Consider the following 19,331-nt stretch of genomic DNA (forward strand, 5'->3'; position numbering starts at 1 on the left):
GTTCGACTACTTGATCACTAAAGCGATTGGCATAGCCAAAAATAATAGTCTGCTGATTGTAGGCGACTTCAACGCTGCTCACCAGGCATGGGGCTACACGACAGCCACATCAAAAGGCACTGCACTCCAGTGCACGATACAGCAGCATCGTCTCATCATCCTCACAGACCCCGCATACCCCACACGTCTAGGAAACAGCGTCTCCCGAGATACATGCCCTGACCTCACCCTCACTAAAGGGATACAGCAAGCATCCTGGCACAACACGGAGGAAACTCTGGGCAGTGACCACTGCATACTTGCCACCACATTGAACGTTACGCATGCACGCCACCCGATAAAAAAGACAACACTCACAGATTGGACAGCTTTTCGCAAAGAGCGAGCGGATGACTCCTCAACGGGTATTACGGATCTCGAGCACTGGGTACGAGAGCTCCATCAAGACGTAGCCAGACATTCAAAACAGATCACACTGACCACAGACATACCGGCCGTAGACCCACACCTTCTTCACCTCTGGGAGGCACGTCGAGGCCTTTAAGCAGATGGAAGCGCCAAAAACATAATCGTAAATTGAAACTACGTATAGCGAAACTCACGGCAACCGCGGAATTTTATGCTGGGGAGCTCACCCGTCACAACTGGCGACAACTATGCAACAAGTTGCAGGGTAATCTTAGCACGGCCAAAACATGGCCGCTGCTACGCCATTTTCTTGACCCCACACAAAGCGAGGCAATTAGCCAGCAAACAATCCAACGTATCCTCCACAACCATCCGGGTTCTGATGACGAAATCCTGGAGGAGTTGCGGGCGCGGTACATAGGCGATTTCGAACCCACACAAGGACTACCTCCAACCTACAGCGGGAGCGACAATTACGACCTCGACAAGCCGATCACTATCACTGAGGTGCAACAAGCACTCCATGCACTCACACGAAACACCACCCCAGGCAAGGATAAAATAAATAACAAGCTCCTGCGCAATCTGGATGATGGCACCATTCAATCTCTTACAGACCTCTTTAATCATCACTGGGAAGCGGGTACACTGGGAACATCACTGGGAAGCACGCGGACATCATACTCATCCCGAAGCCAGGCAAACTCTCCAGCTTAGAAAATATGAGACCAATTTCACTGACTTCATGCCTAGGCAAGCTTCTGGAACATGTCATTCTCAATCGGCTTCAACCTTACCTAGAATCCAGCGACATCTGTCCTGAAACAATGTTCCGATTCCGGCCCCACCTTTCTACCCAAGACATACTTCTTCAGCTGAAGGAACAAGTCCTTGAACACGTCTCACCGCACAACACCGGAGCGATTTTAGCACTCGATCTCAAAGGCGCTTTCGACAATGTGGCTCACCGTACCATCCTTACAAACCTAAGCCTCACGAACTGTGGTCGTAATACTTACAATTATATACGCGCCTTTCTAAGCAACCGCACAGCCACAATAGGCATTGGCTCACTCAGAACCCCGACGTTGCCTACCCGCAACACAGGAACCCTACAAGGTGCTGTTCTATCACCCACCCTTTTCAATATTGCTATGATGAAATTACCTGACAAACTCAACGCAATCCCAGGAATCAGGCATGCAATATACGCCGATGACATCACTATCTGGACCACCGCTGGTTCCGAAGGAGAGAAACAAGACGCCCTTCAACAAGCGACCGACGGCGTCCAGCAATATACAAAATCAAGTGGTCTCCGGTGCTCCCCCGAGATGTCAGAACTATTAGTCGTTCGACAGAAATCCCGAAGAAAACTCAATGAACTACCAAACATCACACTCATCCTCGACGACAAAGAAATACCCACAGTAAACCGCGTCCGCATTCTCGGACTCCACATACAACAGGACGGCAGAGGCGCATACACCATCCAACGTCTCAAGCAGACCACCTTCCAGATCATGCGAATGGTCAGCCGTATCACCACCAAACAATACGGACTGAAAGAAGACGACATAATACAGCTCGTCCAGGCCCTGATAATCAGCCGCATTGCCTACGCTGCCCCGTACTTGCCCCTCACTCCCAAAGAGATAGATCAATTAGACGTACTTCTTCGGGAAGCCTACAAGCAAGCGCTCGGCCTACCCCCGGGAACAGCGACACTCAAGCTTGAAGCCCTAGGAGTGCATAATACTATAAGAGAAATTATAGACGCCCACCTCACAAGCCAACGAGAACGACTAGCCCTCACACCAACATGAAGAACAGTCCTAGCGCGCCTAGGCTACCCCATACACCGCAAAGGCCACGAACAAGCAATCCATCTGGCCCACAACTTGCGAGAGCACATCAAGGTAGCCCCTATCCCCAGAAGCATGCACCCGGAACATCATGTCGATCGTCGCCAAGCTCGCGCAAAAGCTCTACAGACAAGATATGGCAGTCTCCCCACCACACTATACACAGATGCCGCGCAGTACCCCCAAAAAGCAGCCACGACGGCCAGCGTTGTCGACTATAACCTACAAGAGGTGGTCTCGATGACTGTCCGCACTGCCAGCGCCCTCGTAGCGGAGGAGACAGCCATCGCCTTGGCCATCACCTCTAGTCTGACCAACGAGTACATCACAATTATTACCGACTCCCAGGCAGCTTGCCGTAGCTACGCGAGAGGTCGAATATCTTCAATCGCCCACCGACTCCTCAAACAGGCCTCCGCATTCCCGGACGTTGAAATAGTGTGGACTCCAGGACACGAGTCCCTCCGTGGAAATCAGCGTGCGCACGCTGTAGCCCGAGCTCATGCCACCCGGGCGCCACAAGAGAGGGATACGGACGCATCCATGGAGCCCGTACCTTTACAATACAACGCCATACTACAACACCACAGATTGAACAGACGACAATACCCACCTCCACACAAGACGCTCTCACGTGAAGACGCCGTAACATGGAGACAACTACAAACCAATACATACCCACATTTAAGCAGACTACACGCAATCCACCCTACACTATACTCATGCAAATGTCCTTTTTGTAATGATTACGCCTCCCTATATCACACCACATGGGCGTGCCCCAACGTGAAGGCGGCCCCGCAAATACCCAACCCCACACCCGAGCAGTGGGAGGCCGTGCTGACTAGTTCGGACCCTCGTAACCAGCAGCAACTGGTGCGGCAGGCCCGGGAGACAGCAAGAGCCGCAGGAGCCCTGGACTAAGGGCGCCTCCCGCACAAGCAGAAAGACATCTGCTTGTCCTTTCTTTTATTTTTTTTTTAAATAAATGTTTCTCCTCCTCCTCCTTGGGGCAATAGAAATTATACAGTTCTCTGCCAGAAGAATTAGGCACATCGATGGACGCAAATCTTGCTGGCATGGTGCGCAGCCGTGTAATCGTTATGCGGCCAAACGCGGTGTAGAGGATGGACAGTTTTAGAGTGTTATTTTACCGCGTCACGAAAGCTTCGTTTCACATAATTTCCAATTGTGCCTTAGATCTACATAATTCTACTGTCGCATTGGTTGTGTTGCTTATCACTGGCCCAGCCACCAGTCGTGTTCGCCTTCGAACCCCGCCGGCACCCGCTTGCTTCAGTCTCGGCTTTCTACTGGTTATGCTCCTACTTGTGACCACACTGCTATTGGCCATAGCTTAGAACCCTCGCCTCCCCTAAGTATTTTCAACCTGACGCGCTCAGTTCTGTCCTCTCGAAACCAACGGCTTTCTATAGACAGGTTAGCTTCTGGAAGTGAAGTCACGCTTTCTGTACACTTTGTCCTAAAGTACTCCGCTCATACTAGCCACCAACTAAAGTATCCTTCCTGTTTCAGTTGGATGTCTAGGCCGAATGCCCAGTACGCCTACCTTCTAAAACATCGTGCTTGTCAGACAGAGTACCATGTATAGAATACCCTCCGTTTTAATGAATACTTGGCGATAAAATTATATCATTTCGCCCCTTCGTCAACAGCATTTGCAGGCTAGCTCTAACAAATCGGAGAACCTTGTCGCCTTCCAGCAGCGTGCGCCACAGCACTAAGAGCTTTGTAACTTATTACAAAATTTAATGAAATTACTTGATTCAACAACTCAAGGTCACAATTGGTAAAGAAAACTGCACTGTATGGTGCGTACTCACGTGCACATGTCGTCATATGAGACGTGGAACTGCTTCAGCTTCGACGATGGTGACTGCAATTTCTCGACAAAGTCTCCTATGCCACGTACAAGGCAGTTTGCCACGTCAGTATGTTCACACGTTTTCCCGGTTCCAGTATGCCCCTGTGCTGCAGTTGCTTCTCAGTGAGAAAAAGAAAATGCAAAGTAGACAAAGTAAGCACACTGTCGCTAAAGTGTTGCGATGAAAGGAAGGCTTACTTTGACGCTGCGTAATTACCATATAGCTCAATACCAGTGTACGCACAAGAGTAGTTTTGTTAGTTTCTGACTTTTAATACGTAGGATCACAATATAGAATATTAGAAAGTATTTCCGTCTCGCCAATACTGCTATGTACGCTTGCTTCCATACCTGCCATTTGCCAAGCTTCGGTAAGATTACAGTAACTGCACCCGGCCGTTGCCGGGATTGCGTAATAATAAGGCAGTGTCCAGCTGCCCGCCGATGCTAATGAGCGGTGGCCTAGCGGCAGAGCATCCGCCTCGCATGCGAGAGCCACTGGTGCCCCCAGAAACTCAACGGTTCTTTCTAATCGGCAGAGATGCTCCCTGTCCTGGTGCTCTGCTTCTCCTTGGGGTTCACGTCCCGAAAGGGGACGTAATTCAGATTTCCGAGTTGTCTTTGGCCGCATCTTATGCAACCACAGACGACCTTGTTGAAAAGCATCCACCCCGGCTCTGGGAGGCAAGTGCTTCCGCCGGGTACCTGCCGACAAAAAAGGTGCAAGCGCGCTGCCGGCCGGGTGCTCGGCATGAGGGACCTCAACGCGTGGAAAGGGGTGTTTGTCCCCGACCCGAAGGCGTCCCCACCTCAACAGGTGCACTTGGGGCGCCACATGGCTATCTGTCACGATGGGAATTGTCCAGACCTCCTTTCTTTGGGCTTACGTGGGTTTCGACGCGAATTTAGGGCGCAGGCTCCTTTCCCAAGCCTATCAGCCCTGAAGGAAGCCGAAAGCCAGGCCGCAGCACACCTGTGCCCATTTGAAACAGTGGGGGCCCGGCGGCCATGGGAACTTAACCCACAACTTCCCGTACGCGTTGCTTTGTCTGCTTCGTGAAAGTAAAAAATAAATAGGAAAATTATCCATCGCTCAGTCTCATCTCGCACTGATATGTTTTGTCGCTATTATTGAGATCACTAGTTTCGTTTCGACGCTTCTAGGCTAGAATCAAGGCGCTGAGACGTATGTTGGAGTAGATTTTGACCTTCTTTTTCGTTTGAGTGCCTTTCTGTTTGATGGCACCATGGCATTGCACAGCGTTGGTCAAAACTAGGTCCTATGGCACCACCTGGTAAATGAAAATCGACAAACTTTCCGGGTGCATAACTGTCATTCTAGGCCTATAGACCTTCTACAGGGAGCAGTGTGCGCATCGCGAACTAGAGGCCGCCCCATGCACGCCACCACTGAGTCAATCGGGAGCAAGCGTGCAATAGCCAGCGCAGGCCGCTCCAGCAACATTGCTCACAGGGGCAGGGAATCGATAAGTACAATTTCTTTAAAATGTGGAAAAGCCGAGGAAAACGTGGTCTGTCGTGAAATGCAAGAACTGTGACACAGACTTGAAAGCAGGGACTGATACTGTGCGAGTTTCGTTGGCCTCAGCTGCACAAGCAGTGCCCGTCTTTACGATCATTTGTCATCACGCTTTTTCTAAAGGCGAGCTCAACAAGCTACCCCTCAAGCACTGCATAGCCAGTTACCTGCAATGACGGCTACGCTAACAACACTTGCAGCAACAACACAACGCTACCGCCACTACTGGCACAAAATTTAACTGAATGTTGAACTCCCAAAACCATGAAGTCACCGCTAGGTCTGCCTAATGCAAACGCGACTGACATGTTTGAACAACTTCACTGTCTATAGCAGTGAAATCAAAAGTGCAATATTAGTCGGGCAGCACCTATTTTTTTTTCTACTTCGAGAAGAAGGTGACGACGCTCGAGCCATTGCTGATGGTTCTAGTTTTCCGCAGTTTTTGGGCTTTTTGACCCGTTCAACCCTACTGGACCACCGAAATTTTGACTGGGATCGACGCCAGAAGTGAAGAGGACAACGAGGGCCCCAAATTCAAGCCAGTGGGTCCACTATTTTGGATTTTATCGGCATTTGAGTTTGCCATGTGGCCGACCACACGGTAAGCCTAACAAGACCTAGAGCAGTAGCGGGGCTCCGCGGCCTCCCCGGCCTCGGCCCGAGGTAGAGAAGCCCCGGAGCGATGTTCCCAGCAAGCAACACCTTCTACGACAGACCCTCAGCGACAGGCCCGACAAGATTTTCGGCCGAATCGCAAGAAATCATGGAGGAAGACCCCCAAGACACCACCGAGGTGGCTCCCGAGCAGCAGCTAGTCCGAGCCCTAGGAAGCAGCACCCCATTGACACAAAGCTCACAAGCAAGCAACAATGGCGGAACCGACGCAGATTGAGAAATCGCCACGTCAAGAAGGCAGAAAAGACGCCAACGCAGCGATAACAAGCAGCAAGTTTTGGCGGGAACGCCGGGGAATGGAAATTCCCCAGGCGCAACGAAGGTCACAGATGGTGCGCCAACTGCGCCAAAGAAGAGAGAGGGAGGAGGAGCGCCGAGGAGGAGACTGCCGCCACTCCCCAAAGATGACTTAAGATAGTCCTTCGGCTGAGGGGACTGGCTGTTAAAAGTCTGCAGACGCACCAGGTGGCGCGAGCGGTGGTCGCGGCAACCGAGCAAGGATGTAAGGCCTCATCATCCAACTGCGCAACGGATCAAATATCATCATCAGCAGCACCGACAACGAAGAGGCGGCCCAGACGATTAGACGCATCACGCAGCTGAGCATCGGGGGCAAGAACTACGCCGTCAACGCCCACGTGGTGGCGCCGGAAGGCACGTTGCGCGGGGTCATCCACGGCGTGGTCCCGGCGACCTCGCCGGAAGAACTCAAGACCAACCTCAGGGTCCGCACGCAAGGCGTGAAGATCTTTGCAGCCAGAATGCTTGGGAGGTCCAGCACGGCCGTCATCACCTTCGACGGACCCATCCTCCCGAAGCAGGTGCTGTACTACGGTGGGGAGATGTGGTGCTACCCGTATCGGCCGACGAGGCAGGTGTGCTACGCCTGCGGCCACCGAATGGATGTCTGCCCGAACCCGGAAACCAGGACCTGCAGACAGTGCGGCTGCCAAAACCCGGAGGAGGTGCACCAGTGCACGCTCAAGTGCCTGCTTTGCGGCGGCGGTCACGCGGTGGGTACGAGAGACTGCAAACAAAGCCTCAAGTCAGCGAGCGAGCTGCGATGGGGCACCCAGCAGCAGCTACGGTGCAGCAGAAGCCGAAGCCGAGGAAGAAGACCACGATGGTTCCGGGACGAGAGCCAGGGCCCGGGCCGGAACGGATCGCGTAGCCACAGCCGCGGCAGGAGCCGAAGCCGAAGTCGAGGGTCCGTCCGGGACGAGTCATACCCACCCCTGGGCAACACCGACAAGAAGCAGCTGCAGCAGAAACAGCAGCAAAAGAAGAGCGGCGGAGGAGTTAAGGTGAGCTGGGGAGACGGCCCTCCCAAATCGCTTTTTGCACCGCACTCGAACAACACACAAACAACACAAGACAGACAACTAATTGAAGAAACCAAAAGTCTCACGCGCGAACTCGAGCAAAGTCGCGAGGAATCGAGACAATTAAAGAAACAGCTGAACGACTTAATCAGGGAAAAACAAGAAATGAGGGCAGGTTATACACCGACTAGCACACCTTCTCCGCCACCCCAGAACATGGAGCTGGCACAACAAAACAACGAGAAGGGGAACCCCATTGACATCAGAAGTCTCATAATGAATCTACAGAGCCAGATGCAAAGTCAAATGCAACAGATTCGAAGCGAAATACAGCAAACACAACAAAAGTTTGCCCTGCAAGAGCAGAGTTTCCGAAATTGGCGTCGTTGGTGGTTCTTTGCGTATTCTGATTCTTTACGTAGAGACGGACTATACAACGAAGGTAGGTTCGGTGCGAAAACCCCCAGCGCAACCAAGAATAATCAGGCATGGCAGACCGGAAACAACAACGCTTAGAAATTTGGCAATGGAACTGCAGGGGGTACAAGTGCAAGCAGGGCCTCCTACAGTAACTCATATACACCAGAAGAACCCCACCAGATGTAATCATACTGCAAGAAACAAACAACACACCAACGCTCAGGGGCTACACAGGTCAAGAGAGCGGCCGCACCGCGACCCTCATAAGCAAACAAATAGTAGCCATAGCACACAAAGAGATAGAGGATACCCAAATAGAACACGTAATCACGGAGATAATTCCCAAAAAGAGAAGAAAAGCCAAGAGCACCTACATCGTAAATCTATATTGCCCACCCAGACAAACAAAGGGGGACATTATTAGGCCCTTTGCGGAGGCGAAAAAGTTAGCGGGGCAGAATACTCTAATCATTGCGGGCGACATTAACGCCAAGAGTCCGAGATGGGGCTATACTAACGAGGACAAAAAGGGGCGCGGCATCTGCACGGCGGCAGAGAACGTAGGGTGCGAGCTGCTAACCTACGAGAACCAACCGACCACGCAGGGGAATAGCGTCAGTCCAGACACGAGTCTCGACCTAACCTTTGCCAGGGGCGCCAAACGAGCGGAGTGGGAAAACCTGCTCGAGAACCTTGGGAGCGACCATCACATAATAAGGATCAGCACGGTGGCGGACAATGTCCGGAGGAAGATTGGTACGGCTCGGCTGACGGACTGGGACGCCTTTAGAGCGCACTGCAAGTAGCTTGAAGGCAGCATCGTTTTGGCGGAAGAGTGGAGCCAACAACTCAGGCTATAGGCCTCGTGCACGGCCTATAGAAGCACCACTGATAGCCACCTAGCGGTTGGTTCCAACAATACGCGCGGAGGCAGTAGCAGACGACAACGCTTTGCAGCAAGGGTGACTGAAGTTCGTGGCTGCGATTTCTCCTTTGTTCGGGCGCCAGATTGTTTCTTCTGCGGTGACAGCTGTAGGGAAGACGCAGGCCTCTGTGGGAGCGGGTATGAACAAGATGTTACCGGTGTTTGGGGCAACATGGTCCACATACGCGCCAGGTGCGTCCCGCAGACAAATGCCATGAAGACCATTTACATGAAGTAGAGCTCATGTAAACTAGCCGACAAATTTTGTTGACTAATGTGATGTCTCGGCCGCGTTTTTTTTTTATTCTACCCTTGCCGTAATGCTGCTTCTGTACCTCAATAATAAGCACCCGTCGTTAGTGCAGGCTTAGATAACGAATCCGCACGGTGCGATGTCTGCATATGCCGTTGTGATGTTTCTGCCGATGAATACATGTGACGCCGCCGAATAAGTGTAGTGAAAGTCGCCTGAAGAAGATTAATTGCGAATTTATTGATAGAAACGCGTACACTATAGTCAACGAAGCCACCAAACGCATCATCATCGTCATCATCATCATCAGCCTAGTTACGCCCACTGCAGGGCAAAGGCCTCTCCCATACTTCTCTAACTACCCCAGTCATGTACTGATTGTGGCCATGTTGTCCCTGCAAATGTCTTAATGTCATCCGCCCACCTAACTTTCTGCCGCCCCCTGCTACGCTTCCCTTCCCTTGGAATCTAGTCCGTAACCCTTAGTGACCATCGGTTATCTTCCCTCCTCATTACATGTCCGGCCCATGCCCCTTTTTTTTTTCTTGATTTCAACTAAGATTTCGTTTACCCGCATTTGTTGCCTCACCCAATGTGCTCTTTTCTTATCCCTTAACGTTACACCCATCATTCTTCTTTCCATAGCTCGTTGCGTCGTCCTCAATTTCAGCAGAACCCTTTTCGTAAGCCTCCAGGTTTCTGCCCCATATGTGAGTACTGGTAACACACAGCTGTTATACACTTTCCTTTTGAGGGATAGTGGCAACCTGCTGTTCATGATTTGAGAATGCCTGCCAAACGCACCCCAGCCCATTCTTATTCTTCTGGTTATTTCAGTCTCATGATCCGGATCCGTGGTCACTACCTGCCCTAAGTAGATGTATTCCCTTACCACTTCCAGTGCTTCGCTACCTATCGTAAACTGCTGTTCTCTTCCGAGACTGTTAAACAATAGTTTAGTTTTCTGCAGATTAATTTTCAGACCCACGCTTCTGCTTTGCCTCTCCAGGTCAGTGAGCATGCATTGCAATTGGTCTCCTGAGTTACTAAGCAAGGCAATATCATCAGCGAATCGCAAGTTGCTAAGGTATTCTCCATCAACTTTTATCCCCAATTCTTTTCACTCCAGGCCTCTGAATACCTCCTGTAAACATGCTGTGAATAGCACTGGAGATATCGTATCTCCCTGTCTGACGCCTTTCTTTATAGGGATTTTGTTGCTTTCTTTGTGGAGGACTACGGCGGCTGTGGAGCCGCTATAGATATCTTCCAGTATTTTTACATATGGCTCATCTACACCCTGATTCCGCAATGCCTCCATGACTGCTGAGGTTTCGACTGAATCAAACGCTTTCTCGTAATCAATGAAAGCTATATATCAGGGTTGGTTATATTCTGCACATTTGTCTATCACTTGATTGATAGTGTGAATATGGTCTATTGTTGAGTAGCCTTTACGGAATCCTGCCTGGTCTTTTGGTTGACAGAAGTCTAAGGTGTTCCTGATTCTATTTGCGATTACCTTAGTGAATACTTTGTAGGCAACGGACAGTAAGCTGATCGGTCTATAATTTTTCAAGTCTTTGGCGTCCCCTTTCTTATGGATTAGGATTATGTTAGCGTTCTTCCAAGATTCCGGTACGCTCGAGGTTATGAGGCATTGCGTATACAGGGTGGCCAGTTTCTCTAGAACAATCTGACCACCATCCTTCAACAAATCTGCTGTTACCTGATCTCCCCAGCTGCCTTCCCCCTTTGCATAGGTCCTAAGGCTTTCTTTACTTCTTCTGGCGTTACCTGTGGGATTTCGAATTCCTCTAGGCTATTCTCTCTTCCACTATCGTCGTGGGTGCCACTGGTACTGTATAAATCTCTATAGAACTCCTCAGCCACTTGAACTATCTCATCCATATTAGTAACGATATTGCCGGCTTTGTCTCTTAACGCACACATCTGATTCTTGCCTATTCCTAGTTTCTTTTTCACTGTTTTTAGGCTTCCTCCGTTCCTGAGAGCCTGTTCAATTCTATCCATATTATAGTTCCTGATGTCCGCTGTCTTACGCTTGTTGATTAACTTAGAAATTTCTGCCAGTTCTATTCTAGCTGTAGGGTTAGAGGCTTTCATACATTGGCGTTTCTTGATCAGATCTTTCGTCTTCTGCGATAGCTTACTGGTTTCCTGTCTAACGGCGTTACCACCGACTTCTATTGTGCACTCCTTAATGATGCCCATGAGATTGTCGTTCATTGCTTCAACACTAAGGTCCTCTTCCTGAGTTAAAGCCGAATACCCGTTTTGTAGCTTGATCCGGAATTCCTCTAGTTTCCCTCTTACTGCTAACTCATTGATTGGCTTCTTGTGTACCAGTTTCTTCCGTTCCCTCCTCAAGTCTAAACTAATTCGAGTTCTTACCATCCTATGGTTACTGCAGCGTACCTTGCCGAGCACGTTGCAGTACTTTTTTTTAAATGTTACTAGAGAGAGGTGCCACATGATATATATAAAGACAGAGCAGCGCCAGTCAAATTAGATCCGGCGCTGGCGGCAAGGCCGCGTTTAGTCCTATGCGGCGTAAGCATAATTAGAAATAATTCAGTTGAGTACAAAATTCATTTGCAAGAAGCGACTACGTTGTGAAACAAACAAATCACTCGGCGTGTTAAGTCTGCTCAGGCAGCATCAAGGTGTGATGACTTACCAAACGTGACGCGAACTATTCAGCGAAAAATGGATCAGCGAAAAATGGAACAAAAATACGATATGCAGCAACTATTAGCAATTCTCGCCCTGAGCTACCTATTTTCTAAATACATTTCCCAAAAAACCACAATATCTAAGATGCCCTCGGGAGAAATGAACAAAGCTGTTGAAGAAGCACTTGCTTGGTGTCATTCCGATAAGACACAGCGTGATTTATGCCCTTTACAAACGAGGCAGGGTGAAAACCTCGCAGCTCAAAAGAATCAAGAGTTATGCATGAAGCAACTAGCAACAGTTAAACATGTGCGAAACCCCGCATAAGATAGATGTAAAAACATGAAGTGCGTGACAGCTGGTGCGAGGATTTACCGGGCCACATAAAACTAACAATTTCAGCTCTTGGAAACTTCTGTAGCTTTAACATACAACACAATGCGCTCATGCAGTCGTGCTGCCTAGCTAGCCCAACGCGAAGATAGATGTAAAAACATGAAGTGCATGACAGCTGGTGCGAGGATTTACCGGGCCACATAAAACTAACAATTTCAGCTCTTGCAAACTTCTGTAGCTTTAACATACAACACAATGCGCTCATGCAGTTGGGCTGCCTAGCTAGCCCAACGCGGTAAAGAAGCGGAAAACAATACAAGCGGCAAACGGCATTCCGAACTTTAGCGAAATGCGTTTAAACCGCATGTTGCACTGCAGTCAAACTTCGTTGCTTACGGGTCTAACTACAATCGAGTAAAAAAATAGTAATAAAAAAGAGAAAACACCGAAGCGACAAAGGAAAGGATGAGAACAAGAAATTTCGCACCGAAGCGACAATCCGTTGCCACCGTTGCTCCCGCTGATGAGGTTTTGCAGGGAATAATTAGAACCGTATCGCCGGCACGTTTTCGCCGGTATTTGAGCCCCCCACCCTGCAACAATTCTTCTTCGACATTCTTCGGAAGCTTTGGCCATCCCACACATGCGAAGGGTGTTGCCTATTTTGCTCTGAAAACACAAATAAGACGGAGAAGCACAATCAGCGACGCAACAAACTACGGCGTGCTGCGGCGTGCGGCACGCTCCTCTCCCGTGCGTTCTGCGCAAGGCCGCCACCAGTGGCGCGGCCATCGGCGTGCACGCCGCATATACACGAAGGAAGTAGACAGGACGTAACAGACGCCGGAGGTGGACAAGCGGCTCCTCAAGCTATGGGAGGCGAGACGCGGGCTCACCAAGAGGTCGAAGAGACAGAAACTCAACAGAAAGCTAAAAAAGAAAATTGCGGATATCACCAAGCAAACGGAGGAGTAGGCAACGCAGCTGGCCAGACAGGGGTGGCAGCAATTTAGCAATTCGCTAAACGGTACCCTCAGTACGGCCAGAACGTGGCAGATCCTCAAGGCCCTCATGGACCCGAGCAAAAACAAATCCGAAGGCATTAAGTCGATACAGAGGCTAGTCCACCAGTACGAAGGCACGGACGAACAACTCCTTGAGGAAGTCCGGGTCAAACGTTACGGCAAAGACCAGGTCGAGCGCTACAAGGAAGAATACCGTGGCGAAGAAAACCCTACCACTGACCGACCCATCATGAGAGAGGAGGTCGTCGAGGCGATAAGATCGGCCACTTAAGTTACGGCGCTTAAGTGGCCGGCGCTTAAGTTACGCAAGTTTAATTTTGTTGTTCAATTAGGGTGTGTCCTGTGTGGACAAAAAGAAGAAACGTGAGTAAACGTTAGCAAATGCCTGCTTGAGATGCAAGTATGCGTTGTGAGTAGTGACCGCAATATTGGCTAGATATGAATATGTACCTGGAGTGTTAACGGGGCTGTTCAGTAGTACCAATGGATGGGCTGAGTAGTCCCCTGTTATAGAGTATGAAGAGCTATTGACGAACCCGGGCTGCTTAAGGTGTGTTGAAGCATTGACCATTTTGAGCGATTTGTTTCAGTAAAGTGACGCATTGCCTTCCTTCCTCTCAATAACCAGGTATGTAGTTTTATTATAGCCTTCAAGTGAACCTCATAGCTTCAAAACTGTGCTTGTGTATGGGTATAATGATCCTTTTCCTTAATTGTTTGGTTTTCTCATGCTTCTTTTTTAACGGCAATATCACTCTGGCCTTGTCGTCATTTGAGGAGATATGAAAAGCTATTTAGAAAGGTGGTTGGATCTGCTTTATCAAAAGTGACAAAGAAAAGTCACAGGGTTGAGTTTGATATAGTAAGAATCTGGCGAGTCAAGGGGCCAGGAGCCTGCGCTTGCACGTGAGGCAATGCTATGCGGTTACATTTCTTTGACGTACACACTAAACATTTTTCACAATTTTCCGGCTGTTAAAGGGGAGTTTTTGTATGTGCACCCCCAAACACACATTTTAACACCCATATTGTCAGAAACACTATTGCAAGGGTGTGTACCACAAATAAGTTGTCAATTCGCTTGAAGAAGGGTGTTAAATCAAGATTTCAAGGGTATTGAGCAGAATAATGCATAAATCTAGGCATAAAGACATGTATACGTACGCGCATTGAGCAATGTGTCTAGGCATTATATTTTTTTCTCAGACACTTTTTCTAAGATGTCACCGTTATGACGGCCACTCCAATATGTATCACCCAGAAAAAGTACAGACATTAACATAGACTTTCATTTATTATATTTAGATTTAGTGGTAACAGCGATACTACAACTCAAATAGACACTTATAAAACAAACTGCAGAAGCGGAATGAAAACACGAAAGCAGCTTGCACAATCTCGCACGATGTTATCTGTGCCCTTAACAAGCCAAGAAAAAGTGGCTAACCTACACAAGCTCTCTGGATAGATTGCTAAACAAACAGAGAGGTGCTCTTATACAAACCTCTGTGGTATACCGTAGCACCATTATACAGTTTGCTTCGCGAAGCCTTGACGAAGAGATTTACAGCAGTGAAGGGACGCTGGGAGTTCTAAAACTCCTCCAGAATATGCACGTAGCCGCCCAAGTGCTTCAGAGCTTCACAGAGGTACTCATGCGCTCTATGAGCACATACTCAAACACCACTGGTCAGTCTCAACCCATAGAGGGTCTCCCTACTATTACAAACGAAGATTTAAAATTTTGCAAATGCCACTTAGCTCGACAGAACCAAGGTAATATTGTTTCCCATTGCTGAAAATACTGAGATTATTTTTTGCATTCCGTCTAATTACATAATTAGGCTGAATTATTTACCAACTTTTCAAATATCATCTGTATATGAACAGTGTCAGTAAGAAAATTGTTGAACAACATGAAAAACTCCCGAAACAACCTTCGATTACTCAATACATGCTACATAAAAATCTTTTTTCCGAGCGTGAAAGAAGCCCACAAATACACGCAAAATTGCCGTGCGACTCGCCACTTGAGGTAATTTGCGTGCAACTTTGCGAGGCGCTATATAATTATGGGAACCGAAACATGTACTGTGGAAGAGCGCAACTATCACTAATTTGGCAGACGCTCGTGAGTGACGTGAATGCTTGCGCGTCACCGTCGCACGACCAATATTTGAGCGCCCTTATCAAGCCACGATGTCGCTGAAACTTCACGCTGTGACCTCGCTATGACTTCGGAGACAGCGGGTAATTTGATCGCACCTGTAAGAAAGCGTCGATCGTTTTGCTCATGGTCGCGATTTATGCGTTGTATCCACAGGGATGCGGCACAGACAGCGTCAAAAAAAAAAGAAAGACTCGGCAAGAATCATATTCGGAACTCCTGGCTCACCGCCACAGCTAGAGACCACAACAAATTGGCAGCAAGCAGGCGGCCACAAGAGTAAGAAAACCTGGGAGAATAAGCGGGTAGCGGCAGAAAAAGAACTTGATAGTTTGGCTGAGTTCAGCGCAGCGCGATTGGCGTGGCTGCTCCCCCCGGAATGAAAAGCGACCGGAAGTGACGCGACGAGGCTGCACCGTTGCCTTGACAATTCCGCGCGTGGCAGGGCGGGAAGTGGAGGCTGCTTCATCACCTCATTCGCTGCCCTTGCATTGCTTCGTCTTAAAGCGAAAGCTTTACTGACCGCGAACTTGCGATTTCGCCGTGATGGCGCTCCGAGGAGGCACATGACGTCACAACGCGCCTCTCGCCGCGGATATTTCTCTCTCTCTCTCTCGCTCCCTAGTCACAACTGCGCATGCGCAACTAGTAGCACTGAGCCACAGGTGTTCCGCCGCTGCGCAGCGCCGCACCTTTCCGCGGCGCCGTTTGGTATGACGTCAACTGCATTCCTCGTCATTGCACTCGCCTCCGCTCTCGTCTCCAGCTACGTCGCATGTCTGATAACATGTCGGAGGATTGAAAAGGAGAGCTCGCGTGTGCCGCAACCACAGTTGAGGGAGGCTGCAGTATGGACAGCGACAATAATGATAAGCAGGAGGAGCCCTGAAATCGACATCGGAACGAAATGAAGAGGAAACGAATCGCCCCGGAAACAGATGAACAGCGCGCCGAACGACTGGCTAAACGCCGCAACAAAGCTAGACAACCAGACTAACCTGCACTTGCAATCAAGATTAACCAAGGCTAACCACGCCTTAACTTTCGCTAGGTGTATCCTGGCATAGCCGAGCTAAGCCAATTTTGCCAATTATTTTTGCCTTTGTTTGCGTCTCGCACTCGGCGAAATAATTTTAAACGTGTTATTGATATTGTGCGTGGTGTAAACTAAGATGTGGCCCAGGCGTTGCGTATTAACAGTGCACCAGCTCAGCACTAAGCGTTAATACGCGCTGGAACATGGATCCATGGAGAGGGATACGTCGAGTTGCAATGTGCGCAGTCTCGGCCGTTGGTGGTACTGTCACCATGGAAAGTTTCAGGCAAGTGCCCGTTTGTTTGGTGCTTGTTCATTTGTTTGTGTGTTATTGCTGGCTCTTGAAGTATCTCACTTAGATACCATCGCGTAATTCACTAATGTAAGCGCAAAAGTAGTTGCACTCTTAGTACGGAAAGATGGCTACATCGAGACCACCCACCCCTTGTGAAACGTCTCTGTCAAAAGTGGTGCGCCTGCATAGTTCCGCGTTGTTCCTGAGCGCTTGAACTTACAGAAATTCGGTGCTCTTGCAAGATCAGCGCGGCCTATAACACGGTCATTCGTACTTAAGTGAAATGTGGTCGACTAGTTTTTGTATCGCGTAGAAAAATAAGTTGCTAGTCGCTTCGCCTTTCGAAAGCACAGGCGTCCGATTTATGGCCAATCCCCCGTAGTGGGTTGTGCTATAACTACAGGCACCAAACCAAACTAAACCAAGCACAGGCGTGATATTGGCTCTCCCTGGCGTGGTCGTGTATTGCTGTTGCTACTTGCCGAACGCCTTTCTTGAGCATGTTTCGGGCTAGCTTTCTCTCTCTCTCTCTCTGTGTTTGTGCATGTTTTGTGAGCGCATTGTATGTGCGTGTGCGCGCGCTCGTGCTTACGCGTTTTATGGGGGCTTTGCGTGCACCAGGACGCGTGTTTGTATGCGCGTATCTGCGTGCACGTATGTGTGCGCTTGTTTCTGTTTACAAGTGCGCGCGCTTGTTTGTCTGCGTCTTAGTAAGTGCGTGTATCTGTGTGGGAGTGCGAGTGCGCTTTGTGTATATATGCATGTGTATTGCGCATAGTCGGTAGTTTTACATGCAATAAATGTATTCAAAATTGGCGCAGCAGCTTATGTGACAATTAGTCCCATAAAGGTTTTTTCATGTTTTAGAAGTAGGAGTGTCAAAGTAAAAGAGTATATGTTTGTGAAGTATTAGAAGTGAATCATGTGGTAGAGATGTGTGTGTGTGTGTGTGTGCATGCGTGTGTGTGGGCGGGCGTTTGTGTGTGTGGGTAAGACTTCGCTCCTAGAAAAGGCAGGAATTGTGTCAAGGCAGCTGCTGAACCGCACTTTGCAATGTGGTGTACGTGACTTCAATATTGGATTTCAGACCTGAAAGGGTTGCGGCGTTATACTTACGAAGTTCTCTCGCGTTTACCACCAAATCGCCACTGAATTTATCTGCTCACTGGCGCTGTTTCCACAGAATTGTCAAGGCAACACAAGAATCAGTCAAATTTGTTCGATTCGCACAAGTTCTATCCAGCATAGTAGTGCAAGTCACTGGTGTGAATGAGCATGTATTTGCAATGTGGCACTAAGATTTGTCATGCCATTCAATTAAGCTTCCTGAGAAATCTTTGCAGCCAGTTTCATAGCTGGCAATAAACTTAGAGATCACTATAACAAATATTAGGCTATGAAAATCACGCTGGCACAACACTGGAAACAGCACATGTGCACGCAAACATACAGCTGTGTGGAAATTTCAGTGCAGTGAGCTTTGACTGGAACATCTCTAGTATGAGGCTTGCTTTTATAGCGAAGCGTTTTTTTCCCGTCTTGCTTCGACTTTCCTACTGCCACTGCTGCTGCTGTTGTTGCTGTGGCTGCTGCTGTATGGCACACAGTGTCGGGGGTTGCTTCAGAGCGTGTGTATACATTACAGGAGCGAGTCAGAGGGGAAAGGCGATGCGAGAAACTCGTTTGGACTCCACCGCGTCGAATATGCACAATGCCTTCTGGAGCTCCTTCGGCGTCGCCACATTAGCCCCTTGACAGCTGTAATCATCCGTGAACCCCATTAAAAGCATTGCAGAATCAGCAGCGCTTACCTTTCTACTAACGTGCGAGTCCATAGGGGACGTAGTTAGAACTGTAGAGAGGAGGGGGGAGAAAAGACAGTTCCCATGAAAAAAGGGGGGGGGGGTTATAGGCAAAGGGGGACGTGAGAATTCACGAAAACGCTACTACTATAAGACGACAGAAGTTGCAGGGAAACTGAAGCTTAAATTCAAGGTGTGGTACAGTACGTTTCCTCTATTTCTGAAAGATAAGCACCATGCAAATATGTCAAGCAGAGAGCTTAAGCAGGGAGCGCAGAAGCAGAGCCGCTTTAATCAAGCTCACCGCACGGTCCAAGCGACACTACGGTAGCAGTCGCATGCCAAATCAACACTACTGTGCCCGCCGCGGTAGCTTTGCGGCTGGAAAATTGCTCCGGGTCGCGGATTTGATCTAGACTGCGCCAGCCACATTTCGATGGGGGCGAAATAGAAAACGCATGGGCACTTAGATCTTGTCTTACGTTAAAGAAAACCACGGTGCCAAAATTAATCCGAAGTCCGCCACTACGGCGCGCCTCATAGTTCCATTTTGGTTTTGGCACGTACAGCCCCGTAATCCAATTCAAGTTTAATACTTCTGCCACGATGCGATGTACCATGTGAGGCAAAGAGAATGCTCAACCCTATCAGAGGTTATGAAACAACGCCTCAAGCAA

General features: G+C 49.1%; 1 protein-coding gene across 4 annotated transcripts in view; it reads right to left on the bottom strand.

Annotated features, from left to right (window-relative positions):
- Positions 1-19,331, bottom strand: part of LOC135907589 (uncharacterized) — a 71,952-nt gene that overhangs the window by 42,921 nt on the left and 9,700 nt on the right. For 3 of the 4 annotated variants that reach the window (XM_065439270.1, XM_065439273.1, XM_065439271.2), the window contains exon 3: positions 4,118-4,274. In XM_065439270.1, coding sequence (XP_065295342.1) covers positions 4,118-4,274 — 157 coding nt within the window. The remainder of the gene's footprint in view (positions 1-4,117; positions 4,275-19,331) is intronic. The other variant, XM_065439272.1, reaches the window with a different exon arrangement.

The sequence above is a fragment of the Dermacentor albipictus genome, chromosome 1 (assembly GCF_038994185.2).
Source record: "Dermacentor albipictus isolate Rhodes 1998 colony chromosome 1, USDA_Dalb.pri_finalv2, whole genome shotgun sequence".
NCBI classification, from domain to species: Eukaryota; Metazoa; Arthropoda; class Arachnida; order Ixodida; family Ixodidae; genus Dermacentor; species Dermacentor albipictus.